General features: G+C 52.2%; 1 protein-coding gene across 1 annotated transcript; it reads right to left on the bottom strand.

Moving 5' to 3' along the window:
* Positions 1-194: 194 nt before the first annotated feature.
* On the bottom strand, positions 195-17,769 carry LOC104077734 (arf-GAP with SH3 domain, ANK repeat and PH domain-containing protein 1-like; the record flags this gene model as incomplete). The annotated part of the gene is given in 16 exon segments (XM_009579071.1): positions 195-372; positions 2,747-2,838; positions 3,521-3,654; positions 3,879-4,042; positions 4,411-4,459; positions 4,952-5,045; positions 5,508-5,571; positions 6,011-6,016; positions 7,000-7,100; positions 7,305-7,382; positions 9,169-9,244; positions 9,714-9,799; positions 11,696-11,825; positions 11,934-11,983; positions 15,871-15,945; positions 17,698-17,769. Coding segments are annotated over 16 exon segments (1,449 nt in total), but the record flags the coding sequence as incomplete, so codon positions are not given.
* Positions 17,770-22,062: the final 4,293 nt, after the last annotated feature.

Raw genomic sequence — 22,062 nt, 5'->3', positions numbered from 1 at the left:
GGCTGCGTGGGGTTAAACCACGACACATGATGTTCCTCATCCTGCTCGAGTCTGCCTGTTGCTCCCGGCTCACAGAAAGCACCAATTTCATCGGAAAACTTTGTCCCCTCCTGGGCACAGGGACCCTTATGGAAAGGCTAGAGAGGCAACGGCAAAGCTGTTTGCCATACAGGCCATGGGATGGGTGGCCATACCTGCAGAGGTGCCAGCATAGGCTCACTCAAATCCATGTTCTCTGCTTATGCTTGGAACAATGAAAATATGTCCTTGTCCTTGACAGCTTCTAGGAGGCCGGAGCACTGAGCAGCAGAGCTTCTCTTGGCATATTTCTTCTCGACATACTTGGAAATGATGAAATTTTTCCTGAAGGTCCTGGCAGAAACCAGCTGAATGAGAGTTAGGGGCCACAGAGCAACCCAGTGAGCATCCTGGGACCACCCCCCTCCTCTCCCGCTGCCCCAGCCACCTTCCCTCTCTCTCCTTCAGACCTGCCAGGCAGTTTAGCACCTCTCCTCTCTCTGTCCCATTCCCCAAACTCCTCTACAGCAGCATTCATAACTTTTACGAAATACTGTGGTTTTCTTAAAGCTTCCTCTCCTGCAGTTACATAATTAAACAAGAACTTGACTTTCATGCATTTAAAGTGTGAGGACTGCCATGGCTGAGGGCGAGGACCCACCGGAGGAAGCCAGAACCAGCTCTCCGTCTTTCTTTCCAGCAGGGATCCCACCGCCTTCATCCAACACCCTACGGTCTTGTGCTGGGAAGAGCAGGGAAGGGTCGGTGCTTCTCCCCCTCTCCCAGGCACTCATTGCTTTCCAGAACCCCCTCTATTGCCTCTGCTCCAGGATGAGGAGCCCTGACCCCTCCACCTTTCCTGGGTGGGAGACGCTCAGGGATGCACTGGGGATTTATATACGGTCCTGGTGATCTTTTCTGTTCTCTTCTCCCTTCCTTTCCTCCCCAGCCCTGACCCGTCCTTTGCCTTTCAGACCCCTCTGTCCTCTCAGTTCAGTACTAGGCTCAGCTCCCTGACTCTGAGAATTAGGGGAAGGAGCAGAAACCTCAAGGACTGGGAAACACCATGTGGCATGAACTGGCCAAGAGTATCCACAGGTCAGAAACAGCTTCCAGACAAGGACTGGCCAAGTAAGCTGGGTCTCTCCCCCTGGACAGGTCAAGAGGTGTGCTGTTTTTTGCTGGGATAGGGTTAATTTTCTTCATAGTAGCTAGTATGGGGCTATGTTTTGGATTTGTGCTGAAAACAGTGTTGATAATACAGGGATCTTTTAGTTATTGCTGAGCAGTGCTTACACAGAGTCAAGGCCTTTTCTGCTTCTCACACCACCCCACCAGCGAGGAGGCTGGGGGTGCACAAGAAGCTGGGAGGGGACACAGCTGGGACAGCTGACCCCAACTGACCAAAGGGATATTCCATACCATATGATATCATGCTCAGCATATAAGGCTGGGGAGGAAGAAGAAGGAAGGGGGGGACGTTCGAAGTAATGGTGTTTGTCTTCCCAAGTAACCACTATGCGTGATGGAGCCCTGCTTTCCTGGAGATGGCTGAACACCTGCCTGCCGATGGGAAGTAGCGAATGAATTCCTTGGTTTGCTTTGCTTGCATGTGCGGCTTTTGCTTTACCTATTAAACTGTCTTTACCTCAACCCACGAGTTTTCTCACTTTTACCCTTCTGATTCTCTCCCCCATCCCACCAGGGAGGAGTGAGAGAGCAGCTGTGGGGGGCTTAGTTGTCAGCTGCAGTTAAACCACAAGTGGTGACCAGCCAGAGGATCTGAGGTGGCCGCAGGTGCCCCAGGGGCGAAGGAGTGATCCAAACAGAAAAGGCCATTGAGGAAGAGCTGAGTTATTCATGTCATGGTTTCAGTTTCCCCAGCATCCAAACAGAAGGGTGGATCTGGCAACCTTGACCATGCTGTTCCAGTTGTATTTTCGTGCTCTCCCAGCTCTCTGCTACTCTCTCCCTGCCAAGTACAGTTCCTTATCCACCTGTTCACTGCAGGGTAGATCCACACTGTCTAAACAGTGCCCTAGTCAGGACTTACACACCTGTAATCAAACCTGGTTGTGCCTGGTCTGCCTGCTCTCCAGTGTCCCGAAAGTACCCTTGGCCCCTGACAATAAGCTCCCCAGCTATATTCCCCCAAGAGCCCTGCTGCACCCCAGGTTTACGGCACTAAGCACTGGAGAAGCCCCCAGCTATTGCTGGTACCAGCCACACCACCCCAGCTCTCCCCTGTCCTTTGCAGAGCCTAGAAGCTCAGGCACTCCGGGATGAAGGATGAGGGTTCCCACATGCTCAGCAGATCTTCGCTTGATGCCTACACTGATCCCACCGACCCTGGGCCCCAGCCACTGGACACAGTGAACTGCTCTGCACCGTGCAAGTCCCTGTCCCCCATCCCTTATGATGTGCAGCCAGGGCCGTCCTGCTTGGCAGCTCCACTTACTTCTTTTCCTGCCTTTCCCTTTCCAGCACCAATTCTTCAACCCTTATCCTGACCTCAAGGCCAATCCCTGAGCTGTCCTGCTGGCTCTTCCTCACTCTTCTTCTTTCCTTTATCAAACCTTTCCTGCTGGACTTGATGAAATTGCTTCTAAAGAGAAGTTATGGTCTGGGAAGGAGATCGGGCAGTGCCATGTGCCTGATCACTGCAGGGAGCACACAGGACCACAGAGCATCTTACCTCCCGCAAAAAACAGCTCTTGCAGAGCAAGTCATGTCACTGTGCGCTGTGGGCTTCAGGGACAGGCTGGGGAGATTTGCTTCCATGATGTCGTTGAAACCAGAGTTGCTGATATTCCTTGCCAGCTGCAAAACAGCCAAGCTAGAGGTGACATGGGACATGCAGCAGCTCTACATGCATGGCAGCAGAAGAGGGAGCTCCTAGCTGAGATTCTGACCAGGTATTGAGGGGATGTCAGGGGGTGCCAGGATGTGTGTGCCCAATGGCTGGAGACTCTGCCCTGACTCCTACTGCTGAGATCTCCCAACTCCAGCAGTGCAACCAACCCCAGAGCCAACCCCTGGGCTCAGATCTAGGCAAGCAATGATCCCTGCCAAACAGTCCCATCCCCTGCCTTGATGCCCACCAGCTGCCAGCAGCTCCCATCGCAGCCCTACCAAACCCATGAGTACCTGGAGCATTGTGGTCCTAAAACAGCCCCATGCAAGGTCTCCAACCCCCTACCTGCCCCATACTCTGCTCTACCCCAGTTCAAGCTTGGCCCTGCCCCACAGCTCCCCTGCACCAGGGGACACAGATGGGGAAAGGGGACTGAGGGAGAGGGGTCCTCCAGCAACAGCAAAATGACTCCCTCTTTCCTCCTTGAAAATGACAATTCCTGGCACAATAACCACTAAACCGTGGGAATTACAGGTGGGTATGTGTCAGTTTAACAGGTGAAAAACCCACTGAATTAACTTAGTTTCAGGAAGGCCGCAGCAGAAGCAGGGGGAGGCTTGGGGACAGAGCACACTGGCAGTGTCTTACTAGCAATTCAGAGGTTGCCAGCTTGTCCAGAGACAGCGACTGGATGCGGGAAAGATTCACACCCATCTCTCTATGAATTCCAGAGCACTCAATGCAGATCAGGATGCCCAGGTTAATGGAGAGCCAAATGGGATCTGTAGAGACAAGACTACTGGGCTCATGCACATTTCCTGCCTCTCCTCCCCGCCAGCCCACCACCACCCCAGAGCACGAGCTCCACAGCAGGACAGAGGGGAAGGGCAAGACCCCAGATGCCTGTGAGTCTCTAGGAGATGGATGCCACAGAGGGCAGGGCAGAGCTCTGTCTGTCCAGGAGGGAGGAAGCACAGCAGCCTCACGGCCATGGGCTGGCTCTCACCTGGGGCTGAGCAGTCGCAGCACTCACTGTTCCCGGGCATGCCTCTGACCTCCTTGATGATGGCCCAGGTCAGCTCCTCCCAACTGCTCTCCCCTCCGCCCTGTGCCTTGCTGAAGGCCATGTTCAGCGCCTCCTCCTTGCTGTTGCTGAGGACGGACACCCAGCTGCACAGGCAGAAAGCAGCTTAGGAGCAGGGTCTCATGTGGCCGCGCTTATGCTGCAGGGTGAGGAGGGCAGCGGGGCTCATCCTACTTCTGCGGGGGAGATCCTGCTCTGCCCCAGCCTGCACAGCAGCCACCACACACAAAGGTCCTGCACGGGACTCCAGCAGCAAACTGGGTGCCAGGAGCCTCAAGCTCCATGTCCTGCTCGTGGCTGGCCACCCCCCCTGGAGTGACTGGGACAGAGTCAGGATGGGAAGGGCATTGAATAATGGGCTGCGGGGTGCTGCTCAATTAGCCAAAGACCTGGCTTCTCATCAGCAGCGAGAGGAGCATTTTTTGGTCTGCAGCGATGCGCTGGCAGTACTTACACGACATGGTCCTGCTCGTCCTCTGCCAGGAAGCAGTACGTGCGGTTGTCTGAAACACACAGAGCCGGTCTCCTCTAGGCACCCCACTCATCCACCTCGCGTGCCAGGCTCACGGCAGGGCACAACATGCCTGAGCTGGGCTCAGCAGAGCCAGGAGCAATCTCCAGCCCGGTGTTGCTGGGGTGACAGTCACGTCCATCTCACTCAGCCCCTCCCCACTGCACCCCAGACAAAGGCACCTGCTCCTCTACCAGGAACGAGGGATGCTGGTGTTAGCTAAGCTACAGCCAGGGAACTACACTTGCGTGGTCCCCACACACCCTGCACTGCCCCACGGCAGTGCTGTCTATCTCACACTCTGCATGTGCATCACTGCTTCTGAGCAGAGCTGCCTCCTGGCACAATTTCCCCAGGGTAATCCCCCCAAGCTGGCCCAAAGCTGCAGAGCTTCCCCTCATCCCTGCCTGTGCTGGCTCTCTGAGTCCAAGGCACTGCCACGTCTCCGGGCCCTTCCTGAAGGAAGTGCAGGGCAGGCACCAGCACTCATGGGAAACCTGATCGAAGCATTTCTAGTCATCCATGTTCGGCTTCACCTGGCAGGTCAATAAATTCAGCTTGACTGGTGGGTGGTTGAACTACAAGCAGAATGAGGAAGCATCAAAGGGCTGTGGTCCAATGGTGACCAGCACTGCCTGGCTCTGGAGGCAGAGCCACAGATCTGCCTTGTGCCCAGCACTTTGCCTTTGGCTCTGCTGTCAGGAGCAATGCAAGAAATAGCAACATGGACCTTTTCTTTCCCAATAGCCACCCCATGCTTGGAGCCAGGTCCCCAGGCTCATGCCCCTCCATGCACATAGTCACGTCAGGACCTCCCGTGTTTGTCTAAAGCTCTCTTGGGTTGCAGGGACTTAAGCCTCAACAGAAAGCCTCCTATGCCAGGGCAGCCCAGCAGGGCAAGCAGCAGGCACAAGGGCTCTGACGAGCCCCAGAAAGCCACCAGCATGCCTGGCAGTGGCAGGCTCTGTGGACCCTGCAGGGGCAGGCAGCAGCTCCCAGGCAGGAACAGAGCAGAGTGGAATGGAAGAAGCGGTTTTTACTATGCTGTGAGAGATGGTCAGGTAGCTGTTGCTGATGGTGCATTTCCTCTTCTGCCAGACTTTTCTCAACCGGGAAATGAGTGGAGGGTGAGCCGAGACGACACACACATGGAGGAGCAGATGTGCAATGCAGCGCAGCGCTGGCAAACGCAAGAGCCTTGCAAGGCACAGCACAGGGCCACAGCTCCCATCAGTCATGCCAGATGGGCTGCCGCAGGCAGGGTCTGTCGCTCTTGGTCTGTCCTGGGCTGAGAAGGACCCATCATATGGCATAAGACAGGCAGCACAGCTGCTGTGGAGGTGATACAGGTGCAGACCATCAATTGGGGCAGCAGGACCTGCTAGCAGAGCACGAAGCCCTTTGCAGAAGCCCTCAGCAAACATCCAAGACCATCACCTCCAAACCACTCTCAGGCTGGTTTTCCTGTGCCTGCCATTTGGGGCAGACCATAACACAGGGGAAAGGTGGAAGAGAGACACCTGAAAGGGGAGAGAGACTGAACTTCAGTCTGCAGTGAAGGAGACTCCTCAGCCCCAGTTCATTATTTTCTGTCCAGGTTCAGGTTTTTCTAGGATGCTTCACAGTCCTCTCCAGGTGTGCAAGTCTCCCAGCGCAGGACCCCTGTGACTCCCAGCAAACATCCTCCTACGGACTGGTGGGAGATGATCCTCTTTGCAAAGACATTGGAGTGCTTTCCAGGAGCTCAGGATCTGGCTCGTGGGAGAAGGGCACAGGACGGCTGCTGGCCCTCTCTCCCTTCTGGCCCATGATGCCATCTCCAAGGCAGCACTGACCCACACTGTGTCTAATTCACCCCACATTTCTGTTCCTTCCCCTAATTCTCAGAGTCAGGGAGCTGAGCCTAGTACTGAACTGAGAGGACAGAGGGGTCTGAAAGGCAAAGGACGGGTCAGGGCTGGGGAGGAAAGGAAGGGAGAAGAGAACAGAAAAGATCACCAGGACCGTATATAAATCCCCAGTGCATCCCTGAGCGTCTCCCACCCAGGAAAGGTGGAGGGGTCAGGGCTCCTCATCCTGGAGCAGAGGCAATAGAGGGGGTTCTGGAAAGCAATGAGTGCCTGGGAGAGGGGGAGAAGCACCGACCCTTCCCTGCTCTTCCCAGCACAAGACCGTAGGGTGTTGGATGAAGGCGGTGGGATCCCTGCTGGAAGACAGACAGGGAGCTGGTTCTGGTTTCCCATGGTGGGTGCAGGGGTTCTCGCCCCCAGTGCTTGCAGGGCTTGAGAGGACATTGGGCAGCTTCATGGGAGAGGAATGTCCTCAGAGCTAAAAGACGGACACAAGCTGCCTGGAGCTTTGTGTTGAAAGTTGTTGGAGGCTGGGACAGTGTTTAGCACACCTTCATGCATGCTTGTCTGGTTCCTCTGCCTTGTGGCCACCCCAGGGAGAGGAGATTGGTCTGAGTGAGCCTTGCTCTGGCCCCAGGTCACCAAAGCACATTTAAAAGGGGCATGCTGGATCCCAGCTTACCCGTTGCTTTTCTTGAAGAGGGTCCCCGACTTCTCCGTGCCATACTGTTTGTTCCCTTGCAGCTGGTGCATGTTGTACCCTGCCTGCTTGTTCCTAGGGTCCTGGCAGAAGGAGAGAAATACCAGCAAGGCCCTACCCCCATCATTACCGCTGGCAACCAAGAGTAAGACCCTCTGCTCCCCCAGAGCTCACCAGAAACCCCACAGCTTTCTGCATCGGCTGGCAGGCACTATATAAGCAGCTGCCATGCCATGCCCTCTATAGGCACCAACCCACGTTCCCTAACAGGAAGGATCAGACTTCACCTCTTTCTGCAATGCTGTTTTCAGCTGATCCTGAAGGGAGCAGAGCTGCTTCTTCTCCTTGTCCTGCCTGATCTTCATCTGAAAGGCACCGGGGCACAGTAAGCCACTCACATGGCTCCTGTCTCGGCTGCAGCATCCTACTCCTTCTCCGCTGCTCATCCCCTGCAGTGCCATGGTATGTGGCATGTGCAAGAAGCACTTCAGTGAAAACCTCCTTGAGGGGAAGGTGCAGGCACGTCCCCTGTGCCGGGACTCCTGCAACGCGAGACCACAGGAAAGCAGTCTGCATTTTACTGAGAAAACAGCTACTTGCAGCTCTCCGCAGTCTAAAAACAACCAACAGCTTGAAGGTCATCATGGTGGTTGGTTTTTTTTCCCTTGGTAGTGTCGGTAATTAAAATAATTAAAAGGTCTCCAAGCCATCAAAAAGTTGATGGACCTTGGCACAGGAATGTGGCCCTGAAACGGAGCCTGCGGGTTTGTCTGCATGAGGGATCCATAACATGTTGCTTGCTGTGTTCGGTTACCCTGCTCTGGGGTGGCACCTCCCCTCTTTTTGTTATTTACATAATGAATTTTAATGGGAATGATTACAAATTGTGGAACAAGCAGGGTAACACCCCTAAAACATATGATTAATTCAAAAAAAGCAGCAGATGTCCAGAGGAGACCTGCACTACAGGACCAGGGGAGATGAGCACAAGTGATGCTGACACAGTATCTTGACTTGCAAGGAGGTATGGAGAACGATGAGCAAGACCAAGCAAACCGAAATGGAGGTCTAGAAATGCTGAGAAACCAACATAAACCCTTTGCTGCACTTGGAGGACGTCGTACCACCTGGGACGTGAGTGCTCAGACTGTCTCTGAAAGCCTTGCCACTTGGAAAAATGCCTTTCTGTCTCCAGGATGTGTATGACTGACAGAGCCAAAGTCAAAAGCTAAAGTTCACAAGGCTTACATGACCTCCTCTACAGCAAAACAAAGCCCCTGAGGAAATGCATTGAGAGTTTGAGTTGGCAGCAACAGGCATGGAAAGCTAAGATCACAAATGAGAAATCTGGAAGTCTGCAGAGCAGCTAGGGCTTTGGCAGATTAATAGTTAGTGCCTCCTTGGTGTCCATGCTTATGCTTGTTCTTCCTACTCTGTGTCCTGTGGTCTGGCACCGTAATTTTTCCGTTCCCAGTGACGGCTGCATTTCACCCCTCCATGGGCCACTGCGCATCAGAGGATCAGGAAATAATGATTAATAAATCTGAAGAGCACCAAAAGTCCTCAGTTCTGCTTCTGCAGAGGAAGAGGAGGCCCTGGGTGTCCTGGTTTCAGCTGGGATAGAGTTAAATTTCTTCCTAGTGCTGTGTTTTGGATTTAGTATGAGAAGAATGTTGATAACACACGTTTTCAGTTGTTGCTAAGTAGCCTGTCAAGGGCAGCTACCAAGCAGAGGCTGGGAGGGAGCACAGCCAGGACAGCTGGTCAATGGGGAATTCCGTACCATGTGACGTCATGCTCAGTATATGAATGGTAGGCGTGATCCAGGAAGTACCGATCGCTACTTGGTTATCGGTCAGCGCAGGTGGTGAGCAATTGCATTGTGCATCACTCATTTTGTATATTCTATCATTATTATTATTATTTTCCCTTTTCTGTTCTATTAAACTGTCTTTATCTCAACCCACGAGTTTTTCTCTCTCTTATCCTGCCAATTCTCTCCCCATCCCATTGCGGGGCGGGGGGTAGGGGGGGAGTGAGCGAGCGGCTGCGTGGTATTTGGCTGCCTGCCAGGCTAAACCACGACACTGGGGAAGACAGTTCCTCCAGCCTGCTCCTGCTCGCCACACCCAACTTCAGATGAATACTTGCACTCTGCAGCTCCGGGATGACCTTCTCTGTAAACTTCTTAAGTTTTGCTGTTGTGTTTAGACATTCCTGGAAAAAACTGAGAGGAGAGGCTAACGTAAGGGCATGTCCTGAAATCCTGCTCTTAGCACTGGCTGTGAATCCTACAGACCCCAGGCTCCCCTGAGGTCCTGCCTCAATACCTACCAAGCCTTCAGCAGGCAGTGCTTTTGCTTCATAGTTGAAAAAAATCTTTCTTAGGAAATGTATTTTAGAAAGATTTGGAGGCAGTTAAATTCAGGAGAATGCTCAGCAATCTGTCTTCTTTGCATCCCTGATTTCTGCTTTACACTGGCTTATGAAAATGTCAGAATAAAGAGAAGAAACACACCCTGTTGAGATCCTTGCCTCCACCGCCTCCAAGAGAAGAGGACTTTCAGCAAGTTACAGGACAGGCCAAGCTGACTGCAGGAGCCCAGGTCCCGCAAGTTAAGCCACCCCCAGGTCCTCTCTACAACCAGCACTTCTGGAGAGAAGGGGCATGCAGGCAGGTTACCGGTCGCTCTTACTTGAACTGTGAGCTGCAGTGCTTGATGTGGTTTTGCAGTAAGTCAATCCCTTTCTTGGTTTTAATCTCATTCACTTTGATTAGATACTGAAGGGAAAAGGACACAGGGATGAATTTGTAGCTTAGAGAGAAATGCCTTTTACGCACTTTTTGATGCCCCCCTCGCCCAGTGTGTTGTGGCCCATCCTGGCAGTCACGCCCTGATGGGAGCAGCTCATGTGGCTTTTGTGGGGTGAGAAGATGGTGGTAAGCAGGGCCCAGTGCTTTGATCGGGCCAATAGAGTGGTGGACCCACTGTGGTGGCATGGACTCTGGGCTTGCTGGGCATTACTTATGCAGGGCAAACACTCAGTTAACACACCCTCAAAGATTCACCATTCATGGTGCCTTCACTGAAGAACAGCCAGCCTTGCTATAGACCTTCAAACATCATCACTCCAGAGCGAAGTTCCTCCAACACCCACTAGACTTGATCCATGAACTGCACCACCTCTACCTGACCCTACCGACGTCAGTGCTGCGAGCCTGCCTGCCTATATCCTACACGCAGCTGGCATCTCAGCCTGCCTTGAGGACCTTCAGAAGTAAGCTGAAGGTTCAGATTTCCAGCCCAAACTTACCTACCACCTCACCCAGCCCATCTTTCACCATAACAACCTCACCCGTGAAAACCAACACTGTCCCTTTCAGTCGGTGGACTGCCAACGTGAAACAGTGTGTTGTGCTGTGAAACACCTTGAGTATTTCTCCATTCGTCTCTGGACTACTCCTGTACGAGCATCAGCTCTCTTGACATTGCAACTACTGTAAAAACAGCAACCTACTAACAGCCATTTCCGGAAGACCCACAGGCCAACAGAGCAAATCACTTTCCAAAATACATGTTCAACATGGCCAACCTCAGACTTCCCTGTATTTATTCTGAGGGGATAATTCAAAACACCCTCAATCCTTCAGAAGAAGTGTTTCCTAGAAGACACCCCCTCAGAAACCCAAATGCCACGTGTGGACTCATATCAGCACAGAACGAAACCTCCACCTGACCTACTGGCTCTGTTTAAGGACAATGCAGCTCCGAAGTACAAGGACTTCTGATATTTGAAGTAGAACAGTTTCAGTACGGAAACAATAACTATTTCCAAAACACAGTTACAAAGAGCTGGATATTTTGAATTAAATCTTTATCTGCCAATATTTTACTCATGCTGTTGCTTGTGACGTGTGGCAGTGGGAACAGGAGATCCCGTTTGCAGGGGAGTTGGGCTGAGTTTATCCCAACAAGCAGAGGAAAGACTATGGTGGGACTGTCTGAGAGGGAGTAGGGACCTCAGTGCCAGCAGTGCCCACCATGGGCAGTCAGGAAGAAGCTTGGATCCAAAGCCTTCGTGGGATTTTTCCCAAGTTGTTATCTCTACTGCCAGGTTAATATAGGCTTAAGCTTTGGCTAAACTCCTTGAATAGCCCCTGGCCTAGGTTGGCTTGAGCCTACCACAACCCAGACAGCTCTCCAACTGAGGGAATATGCCCAGGGTCTTGCCAGCACAACAGACATGACCTGCTGAGCAATGGTCCCTGGGGACTGCAGCCCACCTCAGTGCTGCTCCCCAGGGGCCAAGCAGAGGGAGCTGCTGGATGCTGCCGGTGCCCAGGGCAGAGCCTCGGGGACTTCAGCATCCCAGGAAGGCAGAAAGGGACATGCAATACCCTGGACACAAGCATCACTCACTGACCAGGGACAGAAGATGGCCCTGAATGAAAAACCAGTGTGGATTCAGACAAAAATGTTGCTTTGAAACAATCCCAGGTCGGACGGCAAGTGAGAAACACCAGCATGAGAGTCACTGCTGATGTCTGCCCACTCCAGAATGGGCTCCGCAGAGGCTGTGGCACAGTTGCTGTGCACCAATGGAAGGGAAATTCATCCCTTGGATGCTGATTCAGCAACTCTAACACTGCTCTGCGTGGCACAGGCTGGTACCTTACCTCACACATGTTCAACTGGAAGGTCCTGCGCTCCTTCTCCATCTCCTCGGCAATCTTTCCCCTACTCACCTCACTCCGCACCATGCCATGCTGCTTTGCCAGTCCGCGCTTCTCCTTCTCGATCTTGGCGCTCAAGGAAAGAGGAGACATGCGTGAAAGACTCCGACTGACTGCTTGCTGGTGAAGGCAGACAAAAGCCAGCCTCCAAGTCCAGGGGTGAGGGAGCCTGAAGACTTACAGTTTGCTCTCATAGTCTTTGCAGGCCTTCTCAAAGGACTTCTTGAACTCCTAGGAAGAGCCAAAGGCACCATTTAATGACTACGATTGGGACAGAGCCTTCCTCATCCTCAGCATACTGCGTTCCCGCTGGGTCACCCTAGCATAAAGGCCCTCGCAGACCCAGGACATGGCTGTCCACAGGAGTGTCCCTTCCCAGGAAGGTCCTCGCCTCTCCTCAGTGCACAGCAGACAAGTGCGCTCACCAGTGCAGGTTCACTCACAGGCACATGCTTGCACACACGTGCAAATACACATAGGCTCCAAAACATACATCATGTATATGTACATCACAAAGGTATGTATATAGCAGTACCCAGCTATAACACCTTTCACAGACTCACAATTTTAAGGGCAGAAGGAATTGCTCAGACATGCACAAGCCAGAAAGTACCAGCCAGGTTCTCACCTGCTGAAGCCAGAATGTTGTGTTTAACTAAAACACCGCTCAGAGAGACATCAGAAACCCACCCAAACCTGGCAGCATCAGCACAATCTGATTCTTCCCTGGGTATTCATTTAATGGTGAATTAGTTTTGCTGCTATAAAGCCATCATTTGCTTCTCATTTGACTTTGCATGAATTTAGCATCTCTCCAGTGGTTACCATCTTGATATGTTCATCTGCATTTGTCCATTAAATGCATTTACTCAAATCACCCACGTTCTGCCCTGTTCTCAACACTTGCTGCTCTGCAAACCTCTGTGTCAAAGAAAGTGTCGTGGTTTAACCCCAGCCAGCAAATAAACCCCACGCAGCCGCTCATTCACCCCCTCCTGTGGGATGGGGGAGAGAATCGGGAGGGCACAAGTAGGAAAACTCCAAGGTTGAGATAAAAACAGTTTAATAATTGAAATAAAACAAAATAGAACAGTAATAGTAACAATGAGAACAACAACAATAACAGAATATACAAAGCAGGCGATACACAATGCAACTGCTCACCGACCACCGACCACGTGTCACGAATGGGGGGGCGAGCCCCCCCACACACCTGGTTTTTATAAGGAGCATGATGTCACACGGTACAGAATACCCCATTGGCCAGCTGGGTCCACCACCCGGCTGTGCTCCCCCCGCCCCCTGCGAGCATCACCCAGCAACAGCCAAAGCATCACTGGGCCATCAACGCTCCTTTCATACCAAACCCAAAACACAGCACACCCCCCAAGCTACTGGGGAGAAAGTTAACTCTGTCCCAGCCGGAACCAGGACAGAAAGACAGAGTAAATCAGGTTGGAGGAGACTTCAGGAGGTCTCTAGTCTAACCTCCCACTCAAGGAAGGGACAGCACTGAATTCAGACCAGGCTTTGTGCAGGCAGATGTTGAAAAACCCCAAGGATGGAAATCCCACAGCCTCTCTGGGTCCCTGTCCCAATGCCTCTCTGTCCCCCAGGGTGAAATTTCTTTATTTATGTCAAGGCAGAACATTGTCGGGACAGCTCTTGCATTTATCTCCATTCTAATGAAAATGTCAAATTGATTCAGGTCAGCCTCTGATTCCTGTTGGATCTCTTCAGCTTAATCATGACTCCTTGTGGGCAGCTGGTTTTTTTCCTCTCTCTCTGCCTGTTTGCTTGGTTCCCAATCTTACTGACATCATCCTTAACAATGCAAATAGTGGGTTCTTTTAGCTGTATTTTATATTCTTTTATCAATTTGCTTCACACTAGAAGTTCCAGAATTTGCTCTCTCCTTCCACTTTCATGCTCCTGTATGGCACAAGCTTCTAATTGATGTAGTAGATACAGTTTGTTACAGTACCTATTATTCTATATTGCTTGCTTCTGTAATTTTAAACAATGAAGATTTGTTGCTTAGAAGTTAGGTAACTAACAGGTGTTGTGTTTGTAAGTGTGTGGAATTGTAACTAGTATAAAGTGTGTATCCTAGAAGCATTGTTAGATTATAGTGAAGGTTAACCTTGGAAACGAGAACCATAAACAAACGTGCTCCAGACGTGGCTCAGAGACAAACCTCGACCTTATGAGGAAAGAAAGGAACTGGTTCATGAAGAGTTCACTACCCTGCCGACCACCAGAGACCACCCGAGACCCTCAAGGAGACCCTAAAGGCTTTAGTGCGCATGTGTCTAGGATAATGTAATATTATAATTAGTTCCTGGAAATTTAATGCATATGTAAAAGAGAACCTTAAAATATGTATGAGAAGCATGGATATAAACAGAAAGGTGATTAGACCCGGTGTGCTTGATTTGTGGCAAGGCCACCGAGCACCCAGGCCTGAATAAAACAATCTCTCTCCTGAGCGTGTGGAATTGGTTAACTGCACGCCGGGCACGAATCCGCTTTTCGGACAACACAAATGGATGCCTAAATGCTAATAATTTGTTTCAGTATTTGGCAATTAGTCCTTTGGAAGTCCCCAAACCCTGCCACACTTCCCATCCCTCTTTCTGTAATCCTGTCCAAAACTTTCCCTCCACTTTCTGAGAGGTTCAGCTGTTTGCTCAAGGATCCCTAGCCCAGCTCGATCCAGCCCAGCTGCAAAACCTTTATCAAGCATCTGAGAAAACTGCAGAGCTGGGAGAAAAAGCTGGGAGAAAATCTATAGAGTGGAACCATACAAGATTAAAAAGGTAAAATTACAGAATTCGGGTTGTTGAAACAGGTTCGTTACTAGCTTAAGGATTCAAGAGGAAAAATAATATCATGGAAAACCACAAAATCCTAAAAGAAGAAAACACAGGGGGTTTGTCAGAGTATCAGCAGGTCTGGTGGAAGACAGCAATGACCAATAGCAAGAATCTGTTGCAGGGAGCAGCAGCGCTGTCCCTGCTTCTCCTGAGCTGGTCTGCCTGGCCAGCACGAGTCCTCAGGTGTCTCATTATGCTGCTGAGCATATTAACTCCAAGCTCATTAAATCCTAACAATCTATCATCTTGTGTGTGCATCAGCTGATAAATAATTGCTTTACTGTTTCAAGTCGTACATACCATGCTCGCAGGGTCTCTGTGCCCAAAACCACCCAGAGAGGAACGGTGCCAGCTCACAACTGGCAGCTGCTCCACCACGTTAGATGCAGGCTATGATCAGCAATCCCTTGACAGTGACCTTGCTCCAGCATCGCGATCAGGATCAGTCCAGCCTCCTCACCCCTAACACCCACAGGCACAGGCACCCCTATGCAGGCAGAGGCACCCAGGGACAATCGTGCAGAGCTGATGGCCTGAGTACAGCCACAGGGACTTAGTGGTAGGAACGTGTGTGCGGACTTACCAAAGATTATGATGACCTTCCCATTAGTTAAAAAAAGCAAAAATTAATATGAGTTTGATGCTTTTCCTAACATCTACACTGGTGAGCACTGTGAAGCTCTCTGACTTCTCTACAGTGCTGAAGATCAAATTGCATGGTCACTTCAGTACTTGCTACTCTGCAGTCCGTAAGAAGTACCTGTAGCTGGTAGATACACTCATGCACACTCAGATTCACACCCACACACGTGTGCTCACACACGTAAACGCAAGAGCCACAGGTGGGCATGTGGGGTGGGGGGGGACCTCACTGGGAGGTTGTGGGGGAGTTTGTGCACTGATGGCCAGGGAAGATATCAATATATGGTGCACAACACCCTGATTTTTCCCCGCATAGTGAATGCCACCAGACCCCTCTGGATTCAGCCAGGTGCCTGCAAACAGGCAGAGGTCCCAGCTAAGGGGCACCACTAGCTTGACCTGTGGTGTGAGGTGCCAGCCTCGGGAGGGAGCAGGATCTGGCACACAGGAGGTGCAGGCAGACCTGCCCTTCCAACACGTGTCCCTGCTGGAGGGCAAGACGTGAGCCAGGGATCACACCCCACAGCTGGTACCTGCTCTGTCTCCAGTCACTTGCTTACGAGCCCCCATCTCGGCGCAGCTCTTTCAGCCCCTGCTTACCCCTTTGAGCTCTTTCATGTCACCCTTTATTAATGACTCGAGGGAAAAGTTAATGTTGTGGTACAAACTATGCCACTGGAAAAGAAAGAGAGAGATCATGGGGCTAGCACCGCACCCTTGCACCCCTCCTCATGCAGAGAAAGCAGAGCTGTTTGTGAGCCTGCAGAATTTCTTGTTGGGAGCAGGATTATTATCAATACCAGATCAGGTTGGCTGTGCTTTTGTTAGTGGGGCTTTGAAACCCTCCAAGGATGGAGGTCACCTCTCTAGTGACCTCTTGCAGGGCTGCACCACCCTCTGCAGAAGAAACTTTTCCTAACGCCCAACCTGAACTTCCTGAGCCACAAAATGGGTGTTGCTGCATGTTATGTCATCTCATGCTGCCCAAAAGAGCATGACACCATTGCCTATAACTGTCCTTAGATGAGTTGTGGGCTGCTGTCAGACACCCCCTCTTCACCCAGCTAAATCAGCCCAGATCTGCTTCTCTGTTACCATTCACTGACCCTCTCTAGTTTCTCCACATCGCTCCTGACCGGGCACAGTGTTTCAGGTGTGACCATTCACCAGACTGATGTGAGCCCCAACAGCTCCCACATCAGGCTAGCCCTGCACGGAGTGACAGAGCTTCGCTCCAAGTATTGTGCTGACAGTGCCAGAGCTCAAAGACAGGGCAGAGGCTTTTAAGATCCATAAACACTGATTTGTGGGAGCAAACAGTTTTACAGCAATTTGGGAACACAAAGGTGGACTTGCATGCTACAGCTAAGGCTATTTAACAGCTAGGTGGGTGGGTACCAAGAGGAGTGGTACCACCACTGGCTTTGTCCTCTGTTGTGCACTGCATCAGCCAAGCCACGCAGCTGAACCCATGTAGAGGAGGACGTGAATTAGGCTCTGTGTGGGTCAGCACAGTCAAGACTGTCACCATAAACATTTAGGTACCCAAGGAGCAATAGTGCCGGAAACTTACCTGCCTGCATGTTTCCAGAGTTCAGTGCAGCCGGGATGTTGAGAACTTGACTTATGGACTTATACCCCAAAATAGGAGTTTTCTCTGGTCCCCAGGGAAGAGCTGCCACCCACGACTCTTAGCACCTGCACCTTCTTGTCCAGCCCAGTTTGGGACTGAGGTTTTCCAGCCAAGCCCTCAAATAGAGATTCCTAGGGCAATTAACATAAGACCTCTAGGACCAGCAGGACTATGCTCACACCAAGCATTGCAAATCCAGGGAACCTAGTATTATGGTTCAAAGAGATCCCCATGAGCCAAGGTCAGAAAGGCAGTGGTGGGATAGGGCACCTGAAGCGTCTGACCATTGTCCTTTGGCAGAGCTGTTGGAGACAGTCATATCCCCATGTTCAGAAAATGATTTTATGCTAATCCAGGACTTTAAGGACTAACACATCCCCCTCACAATCGCATGGTTATTGCAGTGCTGCCACGAGGCAGGCACAGTCCCCTCCTGGGCCACAGCTCCCTGCAGTTGTCAGAGCCATTTCATGTGGGATTCATCTCACTAACCTTAAGCATCCCTTCACCCTTTTTCAGGTGAAGCCTTTTTGGCTTATGTGAAGCCCATCTCCCTTCCAAAGGCTCCATCAGGGCAGCTTTCCCAGTTCCATATGTCTCTCATCTCCTCAACCCTACAACAGATTTTTAGCCACACAGTCGGGCTCGACCCTTTCCCTTGCCCCTCCTGCCCTTGTACATGGCACTGGGAGGGAGCAATGTGGAGCCTGCTGCCACTGAAACCCTGATCTCCAACCTCCTAGTGGCCTCCAGAGCCTTCCTCCCCCTCAATCCCCTCTGCTGCTGGGACCCACCTTGACCAGGATGGCTGGCTCCTTCCCGAGATGTCCCTGAAGCCTGCCCAGGTCCCTTATGATGCCAGTCATGTTTATACTTCATCTTTTACCAGAAATTCAGCTCTCCACACACAGATGCTCAAACCTTCCACATCTGTGGCCTTCCTCTTCCTTTCTCCTGACAATCCCCTCCCTGAAGGTGTAACCTCGGTCCACAAACGACCCATCCCCACCTTTGGGACCATTCACTGCCTGCTGGGCCAATGCTCTCAGGCCAGGAGGCTTTGTGAGAGTTTTCCGAGGCGTCCCAGAGGCCATCACCAACAGGCACCTCCACCTCCCTAGGCTCCCCCATCCAGTGAGCCAAGCTGTAAGAGGCAGCACTCCCTCCAAGGATCGCGAAGTGTGTGTGAGTACAGTCTTTGGCCACAAGGCAGGAAATAACATATCTGGCACTTGGTGCAGGAAACCCCAGGCTCCCTTCCCTGCCTGTACTTTTACCTGCGATCATTTGCCTTGCAGGCATGGATCTGGTTCTGCAGTCGGCCGAGCTGTGTGACTTCTCCTTTGAGGACCTGCCTCCAGCGGTGGAAAACCGGCTGATGTGCTCCCCCTGCAGCTCAGCACTCCTTCCCTCTGCTGTCCACACTGCTGCTAGGCTCAGCACACCCCATGTCAGGGCTCTCTTTGCTCAAGGACAGGCTTTTGCTGTGTTTACTTCTTTATCCCACACTGGTGCTGCTGTCTGTTACAAGCATGCACCTGCTGACAGCCGTTTGCATGTACTAAGACTCTTTGCTGTACAAAGTTCCCCACACCGTCAATAAAAGCTGCTGGCTGAACCATTGCAGAAGTCACTGGCACTGGTATTTCTGCCTTTCAGAGGTGAGACTAAGGAACAGAAGGACCCTGTGGCTCCAGCTCTTCCGGATCTGTTTTTATCCCTGTCTGTGATTTTCAGGGTGCTGGGGTCATAGCAAACTTCTCCCTTCTCACTGGTTTTCAAGAGTGCAGAAAAACTCATATTGAGAATGACCAGCAGTTCATATTTTCTGATCATCTGCATAGACATGGCATTAACACTCACAGGACAACCCTGCATGAGCCTATACCCTGTGTGGGACTCAGCGGTCTCCAGAAAGACATCCAAGCTGAGTTTAAAGAGGATGGAGACCAAGCATTCACTTCACCTTTTGGCCACGCACACCAGTAGTTCATTAAGTCACAGCTAAAATATTGCAACTGATTTCTTTTTTCATTTCAGTTTCAGCTTCAGCTCCCAGCCGCTGGCTCTCACTTGCCCTTCTCCAGCACCGGAGTCTTCCTCCCAGTGAAAGCGCATAGAGGTGGCAGCTGAGCTACTGCACAGGTCAGAAGGAATTAAGTCCCAGGCAAAAGCCCAGCCAGCCTCACCCGGCTGCATGGTGAGGGCGTGTTGGGCTCAGGGAGGAAGCAAGACAGAGGCCAGTCCTGATGCAGGCAGAGAGGACCTTCCTCAAGGGCAGGCAGCTCCTGCTGACACGCAAGCAAGAGCAACTGGGGATACCCCATGATGTTGGAATTTCTCCTTGCCATCTGCTCAGTCCATCCCTGATCTGCACCCAAAGATGAAATCATCTCCCCGTGTCTCCTGGCTTACACAAATGCTGCTGCCCAGCAAGGGCGGCTCACACCACTGCTCCCTGCTTGCACTGCGGCAAATCCCCTGCAGACTGCACTGGGGGTTGCTGCTGCGCAACAGCAGGACCATGTCCTGAGTTTTATGTCCACTCTGACGCACGAGTCCCAAGCCAGGAGCTCTGCAGACATGAACAAATTCAGCAGTGTTTCTCTCTAACCACAGCTTCCTGATGTAGCAACTCTGTTTTAAAGGACTGAAGTTTTAGCTTTGCTTGGGGTGCAAGTGATAGAATAACAGTTGAAAATTAAGCAACACAAGGAAATTGCCCCATGCCCAGAGGCTCCTGAGCAAGTCCTGGCCTCCCGAGGCCTGAAGACTGAGAAGAAAAAAACCTCAGTGACCACCACTGACAAAATGATCTACAGGAGCACAGTTCCCCATCTGCTCCAAGCCTGCAGACGCTGGGGGACTTCAGGGCAGTGCAGCAGTCACAGCCCACAGACAGGCCCTGATAAAGTCCCGGGCACCATACCCTCATCTGCTGAAACTACAAAGTAATGAGAGGTGACATGGCGATAGCGCAGTTTGGTTGCTCCCAGCACATTTGCCAGACCTACCAGGAGGAAGCACCAAGAGGCTCGGAGCCCTCTGGACCACAATATGGAGAGCCCCACCACAGTGGCAACACCTCATAGATATTTTCCACAGGGGGTCAGGACCTTGATTTGCCCAGGAACAGGCCAGTATGATGGTTACACTATACTGGCCGTAGTTTTCAGCTAAGTCCCAAGGCAAGTCTATGTGGGCAGTGGGATGCTCTCAATGGGAAGCCTGGACCTTCCACTGAGCCAATCTTGCCGTCGTTCATGGTCTTCCCAGGGCATCAAGCTCTGCTGATCGCTCCCTCATGGGCCAGCAGCATACAGCAACCCCTTCCCCTCCTACACCATGCCTGATGATGCCTACCGGGGTCTTCTGGCTTTTGCCGTCGGTCAGAAAACAAAGGCATTTGGCCCAAATAAGTTTTGCATTGGATGCTGTGCTCAGCAGCCAGCTCTCACCCCCGGCTCTGTGAATTTTTGGAACCACTCCTGCATTAGGCTTCTGAACGTACCACATCACCATATCCCACAGCTTAATTCTGGACAAGTGAGGAAACCATTCTTCTGTCCCCAAGAACTTCCTTTAATTTTTAGTTTTGCTTTTAGTTTGATACTTGTCTGGTTGAATGGTTCTGCACTCTCTTTACCGCGCGGTGTGAGCCCGGTACTAAGTACAAACCTCTCCCCCTTTGCTCTTGTCCTCACTGACTGACGCCTGTCACCCGGCCTCCACGACTCATCACAAGCCTTCACCAAATCTTTGCTTTGAGTGTTTTACAAACACCCAGAGATGCTCACACCACTCTCCGCTCGCGGTGACAAATTATATGGTGATGCCTGAACCAGGGTGCAAATTCCGTGGGACCATGATGGGGACGGCCCCCCCAACCCCTCGGGGTGCACCCCTGTGGCCCCCCAACCCTGCTCACCTCCTCCAGGCTGTTGGCAGTGGCCTTGCAGCGGCCCATGTGGCTGGGGAAAGGAGCACCTGCCGCATGAAGTCATACACTGAAATAAGGGCCACCATGGTGCCACGGTGAGGTGGCACCAGGAAGGGGAACCGCCGGCAGGAGCCGCGGTCACGCTGGGGCTGGGGTCATGCTGTTGCCAGCAGCGAGGGCAGGAGGGAGCCCCTCGCCTTGCACACCCACACTCCGAACAGACACACACACCCCCAGGTGTGCACACACTGACACACACCTGCACACCCGGGCACAGAGCAGCATGGCTACAAATCCTGCAATTACAAGCTGAAATAGTTTGAGGAAGCCTGAGGCAGCACACTTTGAGTCACAGGGAGCCCTAGCCTGGTGGTGTGGTGGAAAATGTAGCTGAGCATGGCTGCAAGGGCCAAGGACCTGCCTGGGGATGTGCACTGGGCATGCTGGGGTGCACTGAGCTTGCTGGCATGGACCGGTCACCGCTGAGGTGCACCAAGTGTGCTGGGATGCACTGGTCACCACTGGGGTGCACAGGGCACTAATGGGGTGCACCAAGTGTGCTGGGATGCACTGGTCACCACTGGGGTGCACAGGGCACTAATGGGGTGCACCGGGCACCGTTTGCAAAGGCAACGTCCCAGACGTCAGGCCCTGTAGAAAGCTGGGGGTGACGCAGCACTGGGAGCAGCAGTGTCGCACCCCAGGCCCCACTCTAGCCCCACGCAGGCGCTTACGTGACCTGAGCCCTTTGCAGCCTGTTTCGCTCCGCCTGCAGCCCAAGGGTCCCCTGGGGGGACAGAGGGCTCCCCTGTTGCCATTCTTGGGTCCCCACCCAGCAGCTGAACTCCAGCACCCCTGGGGGAGCACCACGTCTGCCCCACACTCGCACCTGGCTTCCAGTCCAGCCAGAGTCCTCACCTGCTCCTTACCTGCCTGCCTGGCTCTGCCCAGCTAGTTTTCTCCACAAAACTTACTCTATTCCTGCTCCATTCAAAAGCCAATCAGGCAGCCATCTTCACTATAAAACCCCGCTGTCAGTTAATTTCTTTGGAAATGCAACGGTCCCTCTGAGCATCATCTCCTGCACCAGGATGAGACCCCCTCAGAAGGAATCTGTCCTTTCAAAACTCAGGGTGAAGCACCTCCACTTGAGATTAGATCATGTCAGGGCTTGTCTGTGCAGAAGACAGGAGCCCCGGGGCACCAGAGACCATGCTGA

This window comes from Fulmarus glacialis, unplaced genomic scaffold, assembly GCF_000690835.1.
Source record: "Fulmarus glacialis isolate BGI_N327 unplaced genomic scaffold, ASM69083v1 scaffold35315, whole genome shotgun sequence".
In the NCBI taxonomy this organism is placed as follows: domain Eukaryota; kingdom Metazoa; phylum Chordata; class Aves; order Procellariiformes; family Procellariidae; genus Fulmarus; species Fulmarus glacialis.
This window is presented reverse-complemented; position numbering and strand designations above follow the sequence as displayed.